General features: G+C 48.2%; 1 protein-coding gene across 8 annotated transcripts in view; it reads right to left on the reverse strand.

Annotated features, from left to right (window-relative positions):
• SLC5A11 (solute carrier family 5 member 11) overlaps positions 1-14,280 on the reverse strand; it is a 66,513-nt gene extending 52,233 nt beyond the window's left edge. For 5 of the 8 annotated variants that reach the window (XM_025370358.1, XM_025370356.1, XM_025370355.1 and 2 more), the window contains exons 1-3: positions 14,132-14,280; positions 13,711-13,914; positions 1,017-1,175 (exon numbers count right to left, since the gene is read on the reverse strand). In XM_025370358.1, coding sequence (XP_025226143.1) covers positions 1,017-1,151 — 135 coding nt within the window. In that variant the 5' untranslated portion in view covers positions 1,152-1,175; positions 13,711-13,914; positions 14,132-14,280. The remainder of the gene's footprint in view (positions 1-1,016; positions 1,176-13,710; positions 13,915-14,131) is intronic. The other 3 variants (XM_025370361.1, XM_025370357.1, XM_025370354.1) reach the window with 1 other exon arrangement.
• Between the last annotated feature and the right edge of the window lie 1,879 nt (positions 14,281-16,159).

Raw genomic sequence — 16,159 nt, forward strand, 5'->3', positions numbered from 1 at the left:
TTGTGCAACTTTTAAGAAGATAAGGAATGTCTATGTGCTAATGTGAAAACATATCTAAAAGATACTGAGAAGTGAAAAATAACAAGTTAAAAAACAGTATAAGCAACCTTCTGTTTAAGAAAGAGGGAAATATACATATTAAAATTTGCTTGGATTTGCATAAAGACACTTGAACAATATGCTAATGTACTAACAAACTAATAATACTGGTTACCTGTGGAGAGAAGGCTAATATTGAGACTTTTCATCGCTTCTCATAAGTGATTTTTATTTTTGAACCATGTGATTGTATTGCCTTTAAAATTTTTCTTTAAAGTAAAAAAAAAAAGTTGGGCTGTTTGTAATCCCAGCACTTTGGGAGGCTGAGATGGAAGAACTGCTTGAGCCCAGGAATTTGAGACCAGCCTGGGCAAGATACCGATACCCCATTTCTACAAAAAAAAAAAAAAAAAAAAAAATTAAAAATTAACTACCTGGCAGCTGAGGTAAGAAGATCACTTGAGCCCAAGAAGTTGAGGCCACAGTGAGCTATGATTGCCACCACTGTATTCTAGTACCCTGGGCAACAGAGGGAGATCCCATCTCAAAAAACAAAAAAAACAAAAACAAAAACAAAACGAAAAACGAAAGACAAAAACGAAAACAAAACCATGAGCTTCAAACTAAGGGAGACAGGGATTCCAACCCCAGATCTCCTAACTTACTTACAGGATGAGGATCTGAAATTATTTGGGCCTCTGTTTCCTTATCTGTAAAATGGATATTGTAATAGCATCTTTCTCACAGGGCACTGTGAAAATTACATGAGAAACGTAAGTGAAAATGCTTAACACAGTGTCTGACAATAGTCCACACCTAATGCATGTTTAAAATTTTTCTGATTACTCTATAACCTTGTGTTAGTTTCTTCCTCTCACAGTCAGTATCTTAGCTCCAAAAGGATGAGGTTAACTCCAGACCTCTAAATAGACATTTCCTTCTCTCTTCATCCCCCATCCCCCAGTGGCCTGGCTTACCCATAGTCCAACAGCCAGGACAAAGAGGAAGTACAGAACCAGCACCGCGATGTCCCCGGGCTCCAAGCCCTTCTGGGGAAATGCATCCAGGAGATCTGTCTGTGGAGGCTGAGGCCTGCTGGTGCCGCTCTCCATGGTTCTGAACGAGACCTCAGGATCCTGAGAAAGGGTAAATGCCAGTCAGATGCCAGATCCTAGCATCATTCTTATCACCCTTTCTGTAGCTACCTCCCTAGGCCATCCATGAAAGAGAACCCACATGGAGGGATGTGTGGTGGAGACAGATCTTCAGGGAAGACACATCCATCCATCCATCCACTCATTCATTCATTCAACACATATTCATAATGAAGTCACATCAAATCTGCAGTCAATTTTGTCACTCACTTGGCAAAATAGAAAGAAGCAGAAACAATTGAAATAGTACAGGTGATTTCAGCATCCTCTTCCACTTAGCAAGCACGTGTCCCAGAGTGAGAGAAAAATGAGACTCCTGAGTCAGTCTCCACTTCTGTGGTACCTCACAGCTGGCTGAGAGTCAAGTCAATAATTTTGTCTGAGGCTCAGCCAGACACCACAATCTTGTTCCAATGCTATATATACCCATGAAATTTAATATATTTAATAAACAACCACTTTGCATCTACTATATCCTGGGCATCATTCTAAGTGTTTACTAACCTGCAAAGTGGGCACTATTATTATCATTCCCATTTTACAGATGGTGAAGTTGAGACACAGAGACACAGAAAAGTTAAGTAAGTGCCCAAGGTCAAAAAGCTGAGATTTGAACTCAACAATCTTGCTCCAGACTCCATGCTTTGAACCATGAATCTAAGTTGTTTTCTCAGTGCCCTGCAAATCCATGGGCAATTTAAGGGATTCTTGTGGTAGACAGAGAAATGGCCCCCAAAGATGCTTACCTCTAATCCCCAGAACCTGTGAATATGTTGTTACATATCAAAGGACAATTAAGTTTGCAGATAAAATTAAAGTTAGTAGTCAAATCACTTAAAATAGGGAGATGCCTAGCTGCAGCTAACCTGAAAATAGGGAGATGCCTGGATTAACTGGGTGGGCCTCATGTAATCACAGAAAAGATAGAATCAGAAGAGATAGCCACAGAGATGACAGCAGGAGAAGGATTTCACTCAATGTTGGTAGATTTGAAGATGGGGTAATGGGGCTACAAGCCAAGGAGTGCAGGTGGCTTCTAGGAACTGGAAAAGGCAAATTAACAGATTCTTCCTTAGACCATTCAGAAGGAATTCAGTCCTGCTGACACCTTGATTTTAGCCCAGTAAGACCCATTTAGAACTTCTGACCTCTATAACTGTAAGACCATAAATTTATGTTGTTTTAGCCACTAAGTTCATGGTAATTTGTTAAAGCAGCAGTCAGAAACTAATAAAATTTCCAAGGGTGATTTTTGACCACGAGTGATTAGGGCATTGACTTTATTCCTGTGTTAAGATGCACCTCCACTCTCTGTCAGCCTTTGGGTGTTCAGGAATGAAAATACTTGATCCCTGCCCTCTTGCGATGCATAACCCAGTGATGGGACAAAGCCACCCATGGACAGCACAACGTGATGTTTCATAGAGTGCAGGTTCATGGGGAGAGATGTTAAGAATTCAGGCTCAGAAGCTGTACAGCTTGGCTGGGCTCAGTGGCTCATGCCTGTAATACCAGCATTTTGGGAGGCCGAGGTGAGTGGATCACATGAGGCCAGGGGTTCAAGGCCAACCTGGGCAAAATGGTGGGACCTTGTCTCTATTAAAAATACAAAAATTAGCTGGGTGTGGTGGCGCATGCCTGTAGTCCTAGCTACTCAGGAGGCTGAGGCATGATACTCGCTTGAATCTGGGAGGTGGAGGTTACAGTGAGCTGAGATTGCACCACTGCACTCCAGCCTGGGCAACAGAGCAAGACCTTGACTCCACCATTTACACTTGGCTAATTTTATTTTATTTTATTATTTTTATTTTTTTTTAGACGGAGTCTCGCTGTGTCTCCCATGCTGGAGTGCCGTGACCTGATCTCTGCTCACTACAAGCTCCACCTCCTGGGTTCATGCCATTCTCCTGCCTCAGCCTCCCAAGTAGCTGGGACTACAGGTGCCTACCACCACTCTTGGCTAATTTTTTTTTTTTTTTTTTTTGTATTTTTAGTAGAGACAGGGTTTCACTGTGTTAGCCGAGATGGTCTCGATCTCCTGACCTCGTGATCCACCCACCTCAGCCTCCCAAAGTGCTGGGATTACAGGTGTGAGCTACCGTGCCAGGCTTATTTTATTTTTTAAGAGACAAGATTTCCATGTGTTCACCAGGCTGGCCTTGAATTCTAGCCCCAAGAAATCCTCCCCACCTTGGCCTCCTAAAGTGCTGGGATTACCATGCCCAGCCAAGGTACATTTTTAAGGAAGAAAAGACTCCAACACTTTGCATTTTATGTAATCTGAAGGTAGGTTGTGGACTTAGATAGCGATAAATGGGATTTTTGCCCACATGAATGTCTGGCGGGTCCTCTGATAATCTTTGTTGTGGGGGCAAGTTCTGTACATTTCTGGAAGTCTAGAATCTCTGGCTTCCATCCACTGAATGCCAGTATTCCCACTCTTGAATTATTGTGACAACCAAAAATGCTCTCATAAATTTTGAAACATCTCTGAAGGGCAGCAACACCTCCAGTGCACACATGTGCTCTGGGTTCAAGGATGTCAGTGAAGAATTTCTAATAAGAAAGTGGTATGATCAGACGGGGGCAGCCTTGATGAGAAGGAGGAAGGCAGGCAGGGAGGTTATTCTGGAGATAGTGACTCAGGCTTGAGACCATACATGGGCAGGGGTTAGTCCATTCCTTCTGTTATAATCAAATACCTTAGACTGTGTAATGTGTAAACAACATAAATTTATTGCTCACAGTTCTGGAGAAAGTCCAAGATTGAGCTGTCAGCAGATTCAGTGTCTGGAGAGGGCCTGTTCCTCATAGATGGTACTTTCTTACTATATCCTCACATGGTACATGGATGGGTCAAGTTGGCTCTCTTAAGCCTTTTTTATTTTATTTATATATTTTGAGACAAGGTCTCACTTTGGTGTCCACACCGGAGTGCAGTGGCACAATCACTTTTTCTCTTTTTTTAAAGAGACAAGAGTTTCACTCTGTTACTCAGGCTGGAGTACAGTGGCATGATCACAGCTCACTGCAACTTCAACCTCCTAGGCTCAAGAGATCCTCCTGCCTCAGCCACCCAATTAGCTGGCACTATAGATGCACCACCATGCCTGGCTAATTTTTTTTTTTTTTTTTTTTTTAGACGGAGTCTGTCTCTGCCGCCCAGGCTGGAGTGCAGTGGCCAGATCTCGGCTCACTGCAAGCTCCGCCTCCCGGGTTCACGCCATTCTCCTGCCTCAGCCTCCCGAGTAGCTGGGACTACAGGCGCCTGCCACCTCGCCCGGCTAGTTTTTTGTATTTTTTTAGTAGAGACGGGGTTTCACCGTGTCAGCCAGGATGGTCTCGATCTCCTGACCTCGTGATCCGCCCGTCTCGGCCTCCCAAAGTGCTGGGATTACAGGCTTGAGCCACCGCGCCCGGCCTTTTTTTTTTTTTTTTTTTTTTTTTTTAATAGAGATGAAGTCTCACTATGTTGCTCAGGCTGGTCTCAAATTCCTGGGCTCAAGCAATTCCCCTAACTCGGTCTCTTAAAGTGTTGGGATTATAGGCATGAGCCACCACACCTGGCCTCAAGTGTCTTTTATAAAGGTGCTAATCTAATCTGTGGGGGCAGAGTCAGCATAACCCTAACCCTCTCAAAGGCCCTGCCTCTTAATACTATTGCACTGGGGATTCAGGTTTCAATGTAAGAATTTGGGGACAGAGGGGCTTGCACATTCAGACCATAGCAGAGGGAGTAGATTAGAGAAATAATTTGGAGACCAGGTGTGGTGGCTCAAGCCTATAATCCCACCACTTTGGGAGGCTGAGGCAGGAGGATCACTTGAGCCCAGGAGGTTGGCTACAGTGAGTTATGATTGCCCCACTGCACTTTAGCCTGGGAGGCAGAGCAAGACCTTGCCACAAACACACACACACACACACACACACACACACACACACACACAAAAGACTAACCTAACCTAACCTTTCTCTGTGCAAGAAAGTGAGAGGAAGGCCTAGAGGTGGAGACTCCCTTTCAGGGTAAGGGTGGAGGCCCTTAAGGGAGGTTCCAAGCAGAAAAAGCATTCTGGCAGCTTCAGGAGGGAGGGTTGTCTTGTGGGTTGTCTCAAGGGTGAAGCCCCATTAGGTAAGTAAGGTTCTCATCAGACTTTAGAGGGGAGGAGGCTGGGCGCAGTGGCTCATGCCTGAAATTCCAGCACTTTGGGAGGCCAAGGCAAGGAGGATCACCTGAGGTCGGGAGTTTGAAACACGCCTGGGTAACATGGTGAAATCCCATCTCTACTAAAAATGCAATTTTTTAGGTGGGTGTGGTGATGCGCAACTGTAATCCCAGCTACTCGGGAGGCTAAGGCAGGAGGATCTTGAATCTGGGAGGCGGAGGTTGCAGTGAGCTGTGATTGTGCCACTGCACTCCTGCCTGGGGGACAGAGTGAGTTTCTGTCTCAGGAAAAAACAAAACAAAACAAAAAAACAAACTTTACAGGGGGAGTGATGGCTCCAAGAGTTTAAGTTGTGTCCAAAGTCACATGGCTGACAAGGGACAAAGCTGGGACTCGAATCCAGTCTGATTTCAGAGCCTGCGTTTTCAAACACTTCAACGTGCTTCTTCCAAAACAGGATTTGGGGAAAGATGAGGAGCAGGAAAGCGCAGGAAGCAGGTTTAGGTGGAGGTTGATGCTGAATTGGGGAGTGGGGCAGAGGGAGGAGGGAGGAGGGGCGGTGGCTGCCTGGTGAGCCAGCCCTCCCCGTCCCTGCCCGCCCCTTCCAGACCTCTGCCTGCCAGGCACCGAGAGAGCGGTGGGAGCAGCTCCAGCAGATAAACAAGTTATTCATCACCGCCGTGGGGCCCACAGCCGGCGAAGCTGGCACCATTTCCAAGCCCTTCCTGAGTCTCCGGGAGGTGGGGCCCAGCCAGGGGCCGCGAGGGACGTGGCTCCATCTTCACAGTGGAGACAGGAACAGCAACCAAAGATGCTGTGCAGCCTCGGCCACAGGCTCCCAGGAGGAGCCCTCCATGCACTCCACCCTCTGCAAATCCACGCAGTAGGTGTACTGAGAACCGGCCCTAACACTTGGTGAGCACGATTTCTATTTGAGTGGCAGGCACAGAGCACAGCCCTTTGAGGAAAACGAGATTTCACCTCCATTTCACAGGTGGGAATCGGAGGCACGAGAGGGGAAAGTGAGTCCAACTCAGGCATGGCTGTGCCACTTGCTTCTAGGCCACAGTCAGTGCCACCGGTGGGATTCCAACCCAGGTTTACAGGTGGTCATTCCTGGCTGGTCTGTCTTTCTTTTCCCCCACCCTTCTCTCCTTCCTTCTCTCTTTCCCTCATTCTGGCTCTATTTCTTTCCCACAAGCATTATTAAGCACCATGCCAGGCCCTAAGGACTCAGCAGAACATTTATTAGTCACCAGCTGTGTGCCAGGCTCCATGCCAGGCCCTGTAACTCAGTGGAACATTTATTAGTCACCAGCTGTGTGCCAAGCTATGTGTTAGGTCTTGTGACTCAGTGAAGCAAATGTTATTAGGCATCAACTATGTACCAGGCTCTGTATGAGGCCCTGGGGACTCAGTGAAACAAACATTTATTAGGCACCATCTGGGTGCTAAGCCCTGTGCTAGGCCCTGGGGACTGAGTGCAACAAACATTATGAGGCACCAACTGTGTACCAGGCTCTGTGCTAGACCCCTGGGGACTCAGTAGAACATTTATTAGGCACTGGCTGCATGCCATGCTCTGTGCTAGCCCCTGGGGGCTCAGTAGAACAAACATTTATTAGGTGCCAGCTGTGTGCCATGCTCTGTGCTAGGCCCTGGGGACTCAGTGAAACAAATGTTTATTAAGCACCAGCTGTGTGCTAAGCTCTGTGTTCGGTATGAAGGACAAAGCAATGAGAAGCGTAGACTTGGCCCCGTCCTCTGGGTTTTCATCTCAGCCTCCTGCGCCCTGTGTGTACCTGGGTCCACTCGGTGAAACGACCCTGGGCACCCTTTGTCCCTTGCACGGTGATGCTTGGCTCCCAGGCTGCCTCAGGAGGGTCTGGTTGGGGGTGGCTCCTTCTTAACCTCTTGTGAAGAACCCTCCCTGTGCCCGCGGGGAGGATCCACCAGCTTGTGTTATAACAAAGGCTTTGTTGGCAAGGAGAACAGCCTACCCTTGAGGTCGCCTGTTGGCCAAAGCACAAAAGGAAGCTCAGTGGAGCAGGGACTTCTCTCATCCCTTCCTTTCAGCCACTGACATAATTTGCTATGGTAGATGTGAAAATTTTCCATACCCCAGGAGATGTGAGAATTGTCCACGCCCCAAGAGATGTGAAAAATTTCCACATCCCAGTGCAAGGAAAAGATCAAAAATCAGGTTCTCAGGTCACAGGTGTGGGAAGGTGAGCTGTGATTGTATTCACCACATTTCATGCCTTAGGCTGGCTTCTGGATGTGCATGATTCTTTATAACTTCTGTGTGTCTGAAACATTTCATAATGAAAGAAAAGGAGGGAAATAAACAGAACACAGTTTATAGTATGAAGCCATCTGTGTATATTAGCAGCACTCAAAGACACAAAATAGTACTATTTTGCCACAGTGCAGGCATATTTCCAGATGAATATCAAACACATTAGAGGGGGTGGCAGGAATGGGGGGAGAAACAGAGAGAGTAGGGGAGAGAAAGAAAGAGAGAGAGAGAGAGAAGCAAGAGAAGTTCCCTGCCCTGAACAAAAATAACAATTACACTAATTACAAATTTTAATTATGAGCAACAGACTCTCCAGGAAATAGATATGTCGTGATAAAGCATAAAGTGTAAATACTTTAGAACTGCACTGCCCTGGCTCAGATCCCAACTCTGCCTCCTATGAGCTCCGTGATCGTGGGCAAATCACCTCTCTGAGGCTCAATTTGCCATCTACGAAATGAGGTTAATAATTAGACATACGTCACAGGTTTGTTAAAAGCAGTAGGCATGTTCATTATATGTGTAATGTGATTAAATACAGAGTACTTGTTCTGTTCCCCATCCATTTTATAAAACCATTTTTTAAAAAGAGAGCATGACTTGGGAGGCTGAGGCAGGAGGATTGCTTGAGCCCAGGAGTTTTTTGTTTTGTTTTGTTTTGTTTTCTTGAGATGGAGTCTCACTCTGTCCTCCAGACTGTAGTGCAGTGGTGCAATCTTGGCTCACTGCAACCTCTGCCTCCTGGCTTCAAACGATTCTCCTGCTTCCAAGAGATTTGTCTGCCTTAGCCGCCGGGCTAGCTGGGATTACAGGCGTCTGCAACCACACCCAGCTAATTTATTTATTTATTTATTTTTATTTTTTTATATTTTTAGTAGGGTTTCATGGGGTTTCACCATGTTGGCCAGGCTGATCTCGAACTCCTGACCTCAGGTGATCTGCCTGCCTTGGCCTCCCAAAGTGCTGGGATTACAGATGTGAGCCACTGCCCTGGGCCCAAGCCCAGGAGTTTGAGACTGCATTGAGCTATCATTGTGCCACTGCATTCCAGCCTGGGTGACAGAGTGAGACCCTATCTCTAAAAACAATAAAAATAAAAATAAAAAGAGCAGGAACTAGGCCGGGTGCAGTGGCTCACGCCTGTAATCCCAGCACTTTGGGAGGCTGAGGCAGGTGAATTGCTTGAGGTCCAGAGTTTGAGACCAGCCTGGCCAACATGGTGAAACCCTGTCTCCACTAAAAATACAAAAATTAGCTGGGCATGGTGGTGTGCACCTGTAATCCCAGCTACTTGGGAGGCTGAGGCAGAAGTATCGCTTGAACCTGGGAGGTGGAGGTTGCAGTGAGCTGAAATTGTACCACTGCACTCCAGCCCGAATGACAGTGCGAGACTCCATCTTAAAGAAAAAAAAAAAAATGCATAAACTTTGTGGTCAGGCAAACCTTGGCCACTCATGTGCATCAATCACGTTTTCAAGTCACAACCTCCCTACAGGCAGGACTCTGATTAACTCCATTGCACAGGTGAGGAAAACAAAGCTGAGGCCAGGTCTAAGGCCACACTGCTAGTAATGACTGAACCAGGGCTCCAACCCAGGTTTAACTCTAGAGCTCCTAACTACCCCGAGACACGTGGTCCTTGGTGGGGAAAATTCCAGATGTGATAAGGACTGGCACGGGTCGCACCTCCCAGACTGGAAGCCACTCGCACCCTTTCCTACCACTCCTGGGCTGCAGTGGCGCTGACTGCCCGCAGCACTGCAACAAGCTGTGCCCTGGCCTGGCCTGGATCTAGGGAGGCTGGTGGAGGCCGCCCTACAAGAGGGAGTCATTCCTGGAAGGCAGAGAGAGGCTGTCTGGGACTAGAACTGCCAGAAGAAGGCGCTAAATGACCACCCCTGGCCTCCTCCACCAGTTGATGCCATGGGGTTCATAGAAACAGAGAGGTCTCTAGAGAAAGGCCAAACAGACAGATCCTGGCTGGGCTCCATGGCTCATGCCTATAATCCCAGCATTTTCGGGGGGAAGATTGCTTGAGCTCAGAGTTCGAGACCAGCCTGGGCAATGTAATGAGACCCTTTTTTTCCTCTACAAAAAATTTTTAAAAATTAACTTGGCATGGTGCTGTGTGTCTGTGGGCCTAGCTATTTGGGAGGCTGAGGCAGGAGGATTGCTTACGCCCAAGAAGTTGAGGCTGTAGTGAGCTATGATTGCACCATTGCACTCCAGACCCTGTCTCAAATAATAATAATAATAATAATAATAATAAACAATAATAAAATTAAAAATTTTAAAAAGACATCCCAGGATTTGAGGCTGAAGCAGAGGCCAGGATCACCCCTAGTCCGTTAGGGAGAGCCACAGCTTCAGGTATCTGGAAAGAAATTCTAGGCACGGCAGGGCAGGGCAGCATTCCCTGAATGGTCCACAGCAGGGTAACAGGGCATACGCCCAGTGAGTGCAGGGGACTCGGCACAGTGTTCTCCTCCACCTGCCTTTCAGAGATGACCTTGTCTCATATTCTAGAGAGAATAGACATCACAGAGCAGCTTCTGAGCCCAGACCTGTCCATCAAAATGCCAACGCGGTGTCTTTCATGGAGACTTTTTTTTTCCAAGGCAGTCTTTCTCTGTCATCCAGGCTGGAGTGCAGTGGCGTGATCTCTGCTCACTGGAACCTCCGCCTCCTGGGTTCAAGTGATTCTCCTGCCTCAGCCTCCTGAATAGCTGGGATTACAGGTGTGTGTCGCCACATCCAGCTAAGTTTTGTGTTTTTTGTAGGGATGGGGTTTCACCATGTTGCCCAGGCTGGTCTCGAACTGCTGACCGCAGGTGATCCACCTGCCTCGGCCTCCCAAAGTGTTAGGATTACAGGTGTGAGCCACTGTGACCAGCTTCTCATGGATACTTAATAGACATCTGAAAGTTCACACGTGTGAGTTAGAGACGAAGTTCTCCAGCCCAAGCATGTGCTTCTCCCAGTCGCCCCCATCTCACTAAACGGCAGCTGCATCCACTCTGCCACTCCAGCCAGAAAGCTGAGTCATCCATAAGGCATTAATTCATTTGTTCACTTATCAAGTGGTCTGTGAGCGCCTCTATATGCCAGGCACTACATCTAAGCACCAAGAGTGCCTGGTATGCAAATGTCTCATCGAAGAATTCATAGCATCTCTTTCTCACCTCCCAGAATCTATTCACTCCCAATTCCATTCTCTCCTACTTCCAGAACATAACAAATCCATACATTTTCCCTCATATTTAGTGCTATCACCCTTGTCTGAGCCACCATCACTTCTGTCTAGGTTAGAAAAAGACCCTCCAGTCTTGCCTCCCCAATATCCATTCTTGCTTCCTTTTTATTGTATTATTTTATTTTGTTTTAATTTACTTAACTTCTAGAGACAGGGTCTTGTTCCCTTGTCCAGGCTGCAGTGCAATGGTGCCATCATAGCTCACTGTGGTCTCAAACTCTCGAACATCTATGCTTAAGGGATCCTCCCACCTTAGTCCCTCAGGTAGTTGGGACCACAGGTGCATGCCACCATGCCTAGCTAATTTTTTTTTTTTTTTTTTTTTTTTTTGAGATAGGATCTCACTCTGTTGCCTGGGCTGAAGGGCAGTGACACAAACACAGCTCCTGCAGCCTCAACCCCATGGGCTCAAGTGATCCCTACACAGTGCTGGGATTACAGGCATGAGCCACCATGCCTGGCCTCCAGCTAACTTTTTATTTTGTCATTTTTTGTAGAGACGGGGTCTTGCTACATTGCCCAGGCTGGTCTCAAACTCCTGGCCTCAAGCAATCCTCCTGGCCGGGCGCGGTGGCTCACACCTGTAATCCCAGCACTTTGGGAGGCCGAGGTGGGTGGATCATGAGGTCAGGAGATCGAGACCATCTTGGCTAATGCAGTGAAACCCCATCTCTACTAAAAATACAAAAAATTGGCCGGGCGTGGTGGCGGGCGCCTGTAGTCCCAGCTACTTGGGAGGCTGAGGCAGGAGAATGACGTGAACCTGGGAGGCGGAGCTTGAAGTGAGCCAAGATTGTACCACTGCACTCCAGCCTGAGTGACAGAGCGAGACTCAATCTCAAAAAAAAAAAAGCAATCCTCCTAAATTGGCCTCCCAAAGCTGGGATTACAGGCATGAGTCACTGCACCCGGCCTTGCTTCCTTTTAATCCGCCCCTCACATGGAAGTCAGAGAAATCTTTAAATATGAGCCAGATCAGATCATTGTCCTGCTCAAAACATCTCCATGCTTCTGAGGTGCTTTGTTGTGCTTCCAACCCCATCACATTCTAGCATTCATTTTATTCCTAGAACACGACTTCTGGCCTCAGGGTCTCTGCCATTCTGTTCCCTCTGCCTGGGATGCTCTTCCCTGCACTCTTTGCTGGACAAAGTCCTACCCATCCTTTAGATGTCAGCTTGCTGTGTGTGCCCAAAGGAGCCCCCTCTTGGCCTCAATATAAATTGGGTCCCCAAGCTTTTTGCTTTCATGGCAAACACAACTTCTCATCACAGTCTAATCAAGTCTAACATCTGATGTGTGTGATCCTCTCATTACCCCTTGTCTGCACTACATAGCAAGCCCCATAAAGAAGGGTCCATGCCTCTGTCACTCTCATTGTGTCCCCCAAACAGGCATGCAATCAATGTTGGTACAACAAACAAATGTGGGATTTTTAGAGCCTTTGTTATAGACCCTTTGCACGCTGTGACTTCCCAAAAAAGGGACGGTATTTTCCCAAGTCCTACCTGCAGGGTGCCCGATGGGCTAGGACACTTCTGTCAACCATTGCCCAGAATGATTCAGCAGAACACCATTTGAAAATCACTGATTGGTGGGGCAGTGGTTTGTTTGGTGGAGATGTTTTGATGCCTGTAATCCCAGCACTTTGCAAGGCTGAGGCGGGAGAATAGCTTGAGTTCAGGAGTTTGAGACCAACCAAGGCAACACAGGTAGACCCCATTTGTACAAAAAATAAAAATTAAAAAGTTAGCAGGGCATGGTGGTGTGCCTGTAGTCCCAGCTGCTTGGGAGGCTAAGGCAGAAAGATCGCTGGAGCCCAGGAGTGCAAGAATGCAGTAAGCTGTGGTCGCAGTACTACATTTCAGCCTGGGCAACACAGCAAGACCTGTGAAAGAGAAGACAGAAAAGAGAGAGAGAGAAAAGAGAGAAAGAGAGAGAGGGGAAGGAAGGAAGGAAAGAAGGAAGGAGAAAGAAAGGGAAAGAAAGGAAGAAAGAAAGAAAGAAAAAGAAAGAAAGAAAGAAAGAAAGAAAGAGAGAGGTGGGAGGGAGGGAAGGAAGGAAGGAGAAAGGGAAAGAAAGGAATAAAGAAAGAAATAAAAGAAAGAAGGAAAGAAAGAAAGAAAGAAAGAAAGAAGAAAAGAAGGAAGGGAGGGTGGGGGGGAGGGAGGGAATCATGTCTCAGCTTGGCCACCCACTATTTGTATTACCTTGAGCAAGTTATTTAATGACCCTTAGACTCTGTGTGTGAATTAGGGGTGGCTGTACCTACCTTACAGGGTTTCTGTGTCAGTTAGATGAGATCTAAATGTAAAGCTCTCTGCATGTGTCTTCACTGTACCAGTGAAGACTTGTATTTGCCTTGTAGTTAATAGCAGCTGCAGTTGTAGTAATACATTCCTCTAGCTTTTTTTTGCTTATGTGGATATATTTATCTTCATTATCTCTGGGTAACACACCTGTGGGGTGGGTCTGCCTCAGGTTCATATCCCCATTTGACAGATAAGGAACCTGCCACTCGGTGAGGCAAAATGTTTGGCTCAATGTCCCTGACCTTGGTTAAGTGGAAGAGCTGGGACCCACGTACGGTGCTGCCGGCTGCCAGCTGCTGGCTTCACACCACCATGCCCACCTCACAAACACACTCCATTGTCCTGGTGCATGACAAGCTTTTTCTGCAGAGAGGGCTGAGCTTCCCCTGCCCCACAGGTGACAGCTGGAGTCCTTCTGCCAGCACCTGTCCCCAGACCAACTTCCCAGTTTGGAGAGTGGCTACCTGTTTGGGGGCAGGGGGTGTCTTACCTTATTTCAGATGCAGGGCTCACCTGCCCTGGGGGCTGTCAGTGGCTTCTAAGGCACTAGAAGGTGGCGATGGCTGGAAGGAGGGAGACACCCAGGATCCTCTCCCTTTGCAGCCAAGAGCTTCCAGAGACAGCAGTGACCTTCCTCCTATATGCCTGCTGCTGAGAGCCTCCAAGCAGGTCAAACTCCAAACTCCAGCCTCAGCTGTGGCAGGGATTAAAGGAAGCGTGAATGATCTCCCCAGGGGCAGAAGAGAGACCGGGCCCAGCCCAGGACCCTTGAATTCTGAGCAGATGGGGAAGGTGACATTCCCCATGCTTTGCCCACACTGTCCTCCACCAGGGCCCTCACCTGGGGGGACCCATGGCATGGAGGGGTTGGGGAGATGCTGGAGCCCAAGGCACCATCCTGCTTCACTCACCCACTCTTCCACTGTCCCGCCTCCATGCTGGGGACAGGCAGGCTTGGGACGAGCTGGAGGAAGGCGGGGGAGGAAAAATGCTGGCAGGGGATGGAGGGGACAGAGGCAAAGTGCCAGGAGGGACGTCCAGTCACAGCCCTCACCGCAGTGGCAGCAACAGGAACAGCAACCACTGCTTGTGCCCCTTTCCATACACTCCCCAGACGGAGGCACGGCAAAGAACAGGTGTCTGCCTGAGGTCGGGAGTTCAAGACCAGCCTGACAAGCATGGAGAAACCCCGTCTCTACTAAAAATACAAAATTAGCCAGGTGTGGTGGTACATGCCTGTGATCTCAGCTACTCGGGAGGCTGAGACAGGAGAATCACTTGAACCTGGGAGGAGAGGTTGCAGTGAGCTGAGATTGCACCATTGCACTCCAGCCTGGGCAATAAGAGTGAAACTCCGCCTCAAAACAAACAAAAAAAAAAAAAGAGAGAGAGAGAGAAGAAGGAGTGTCTGAGGTGCTAAAAAACTGTCAGGAGTGACTGAGCCATGGCCAGGAGCCCGCATCAGGCCCAGGACATCAGGAAAGCCAGCGGGGCACAGCAAAGGTTTCTGCTGGATGCTCAAAGCATCCAAAACTTTCTTTTTTTTTTTCTGAGACAGGATCTCACTCTGTCATCCAGGCTGGAGTGCAGTGGTGCGATCACAGCTTGCCGCAGGCTCAAACTCCTGGGCTCAAGTGATCCTCCCACCTCAGCCTCCCGAGTAGCTGGGACTACAGGTATGCACTACCACGCCCAGCTAATTTTTTCTTTTTTCTTTTTGGTAGAGACAGAATCTTGCTATGTTGCCTAGGTTGGTTTCCAACTCCTGGGTTTAAGTGATCCTCCCACCTTGGCCTCCCAAAGTGCTGGGATTACAGGGGTCAACCACTGTGCCTGGCCAAATACCAAAACATTTTAAAAATAGGTACTAGTATTTGCAAACCAAGAGGCTTGAAACATAATTCTAGAATGCTCACTTTTCTAGAACAACCTGAAGATCTGGCCTCTCTAGGCCCCCATGGCCACAGGACAGCTGGGGAGGAGTCGTGGCCACCCCCTCTCACTCCTTCACTGGGCCTGCCAGGCTCTGGAGGTCCTTAGCTGAGGCCCCTGTCCTAGCACTGAGTAGCTAGAAATAATAGCAGTGGTGAACACGTGCCAGGCTCTGTTCTAAGTGCGCGATATGCCTTTACTCACTTGGGCTTTCTAACAACCCTCGAAGATGGGTCCTGTTATCTCTGTCTTACTGATGAGCAAACAGAGGTAGAGGAGGTGAGTCACTGGCCCAAGGTCACCCCGCTTGTAAGTAACACAGCAGGATTTCAGCCCAGGCCACTTGGCCTTAGAGTCGTACAGGAGCAGTGGAGAGTGGCTTGGCCGGATAAAGGGTGGCCTGGGTGAGCAAACACTGGGTGACTGACCAACACCAGTATGAATGGGGCCTTTGGGGGAGGGACCTGCCCTGGGGGACAGATTTACAGAAAGAACAGCTGGGATTGGAGAACAGGGCCAGACAGAAGGCCACAGATCTGCGATCTGCAGCAGGGGCCACAGCACTGGGAAGGGCAGTGGGGTGCCACTGAGGGTGCGCTGCTTCGCCAACCTGGGGTCCAGTCCTGACTTCTCGGGAATGTCTGGGGAACTTTAGCCATGTGCAGGGTGTCTACAGAAGAGGCGTGGCAGTGAGTGAAGCCGGGCAGGTGGAGCTGTGGCTGACCTGAGAGCATGTGTTCTAGCTGAAGTGGGCAGCCACAACCCAGCTCCACCTGGGGGAAGACAGGCCCAATGGGGTCAGAACTTCTGATTGTTCTAGAGAAGTTCTGCCAAGTTTCATGATTATGCATCCATGAGGGCCAAATGTGGCCCGCTCAACCCTTGGCTTGTCACCTCTGATGGTTTCTCTGATTGTCAGGTTTTTCAGTTTTTATTCTCAGTGCTATAAAGAATAGGATAGGTGGAGTGCAGGGGCTCATGCTATCATCTCAGTGCTTTGGAAGCTG

Source organism: Theropithecus gelada, chromosome 20 (genome assembly GCF_003255815.1).
Source record: "Theropithecus gelada isolate Dixy chromosome 20, Tgel_1.0, whole genome shotgun sequence".
Lineage (NCBI taxonomy): Eukaryota > Metazoa > Chordata > Mammalia > Primates > Cercopithecidae > Theropithecus > Theropithecus gelada.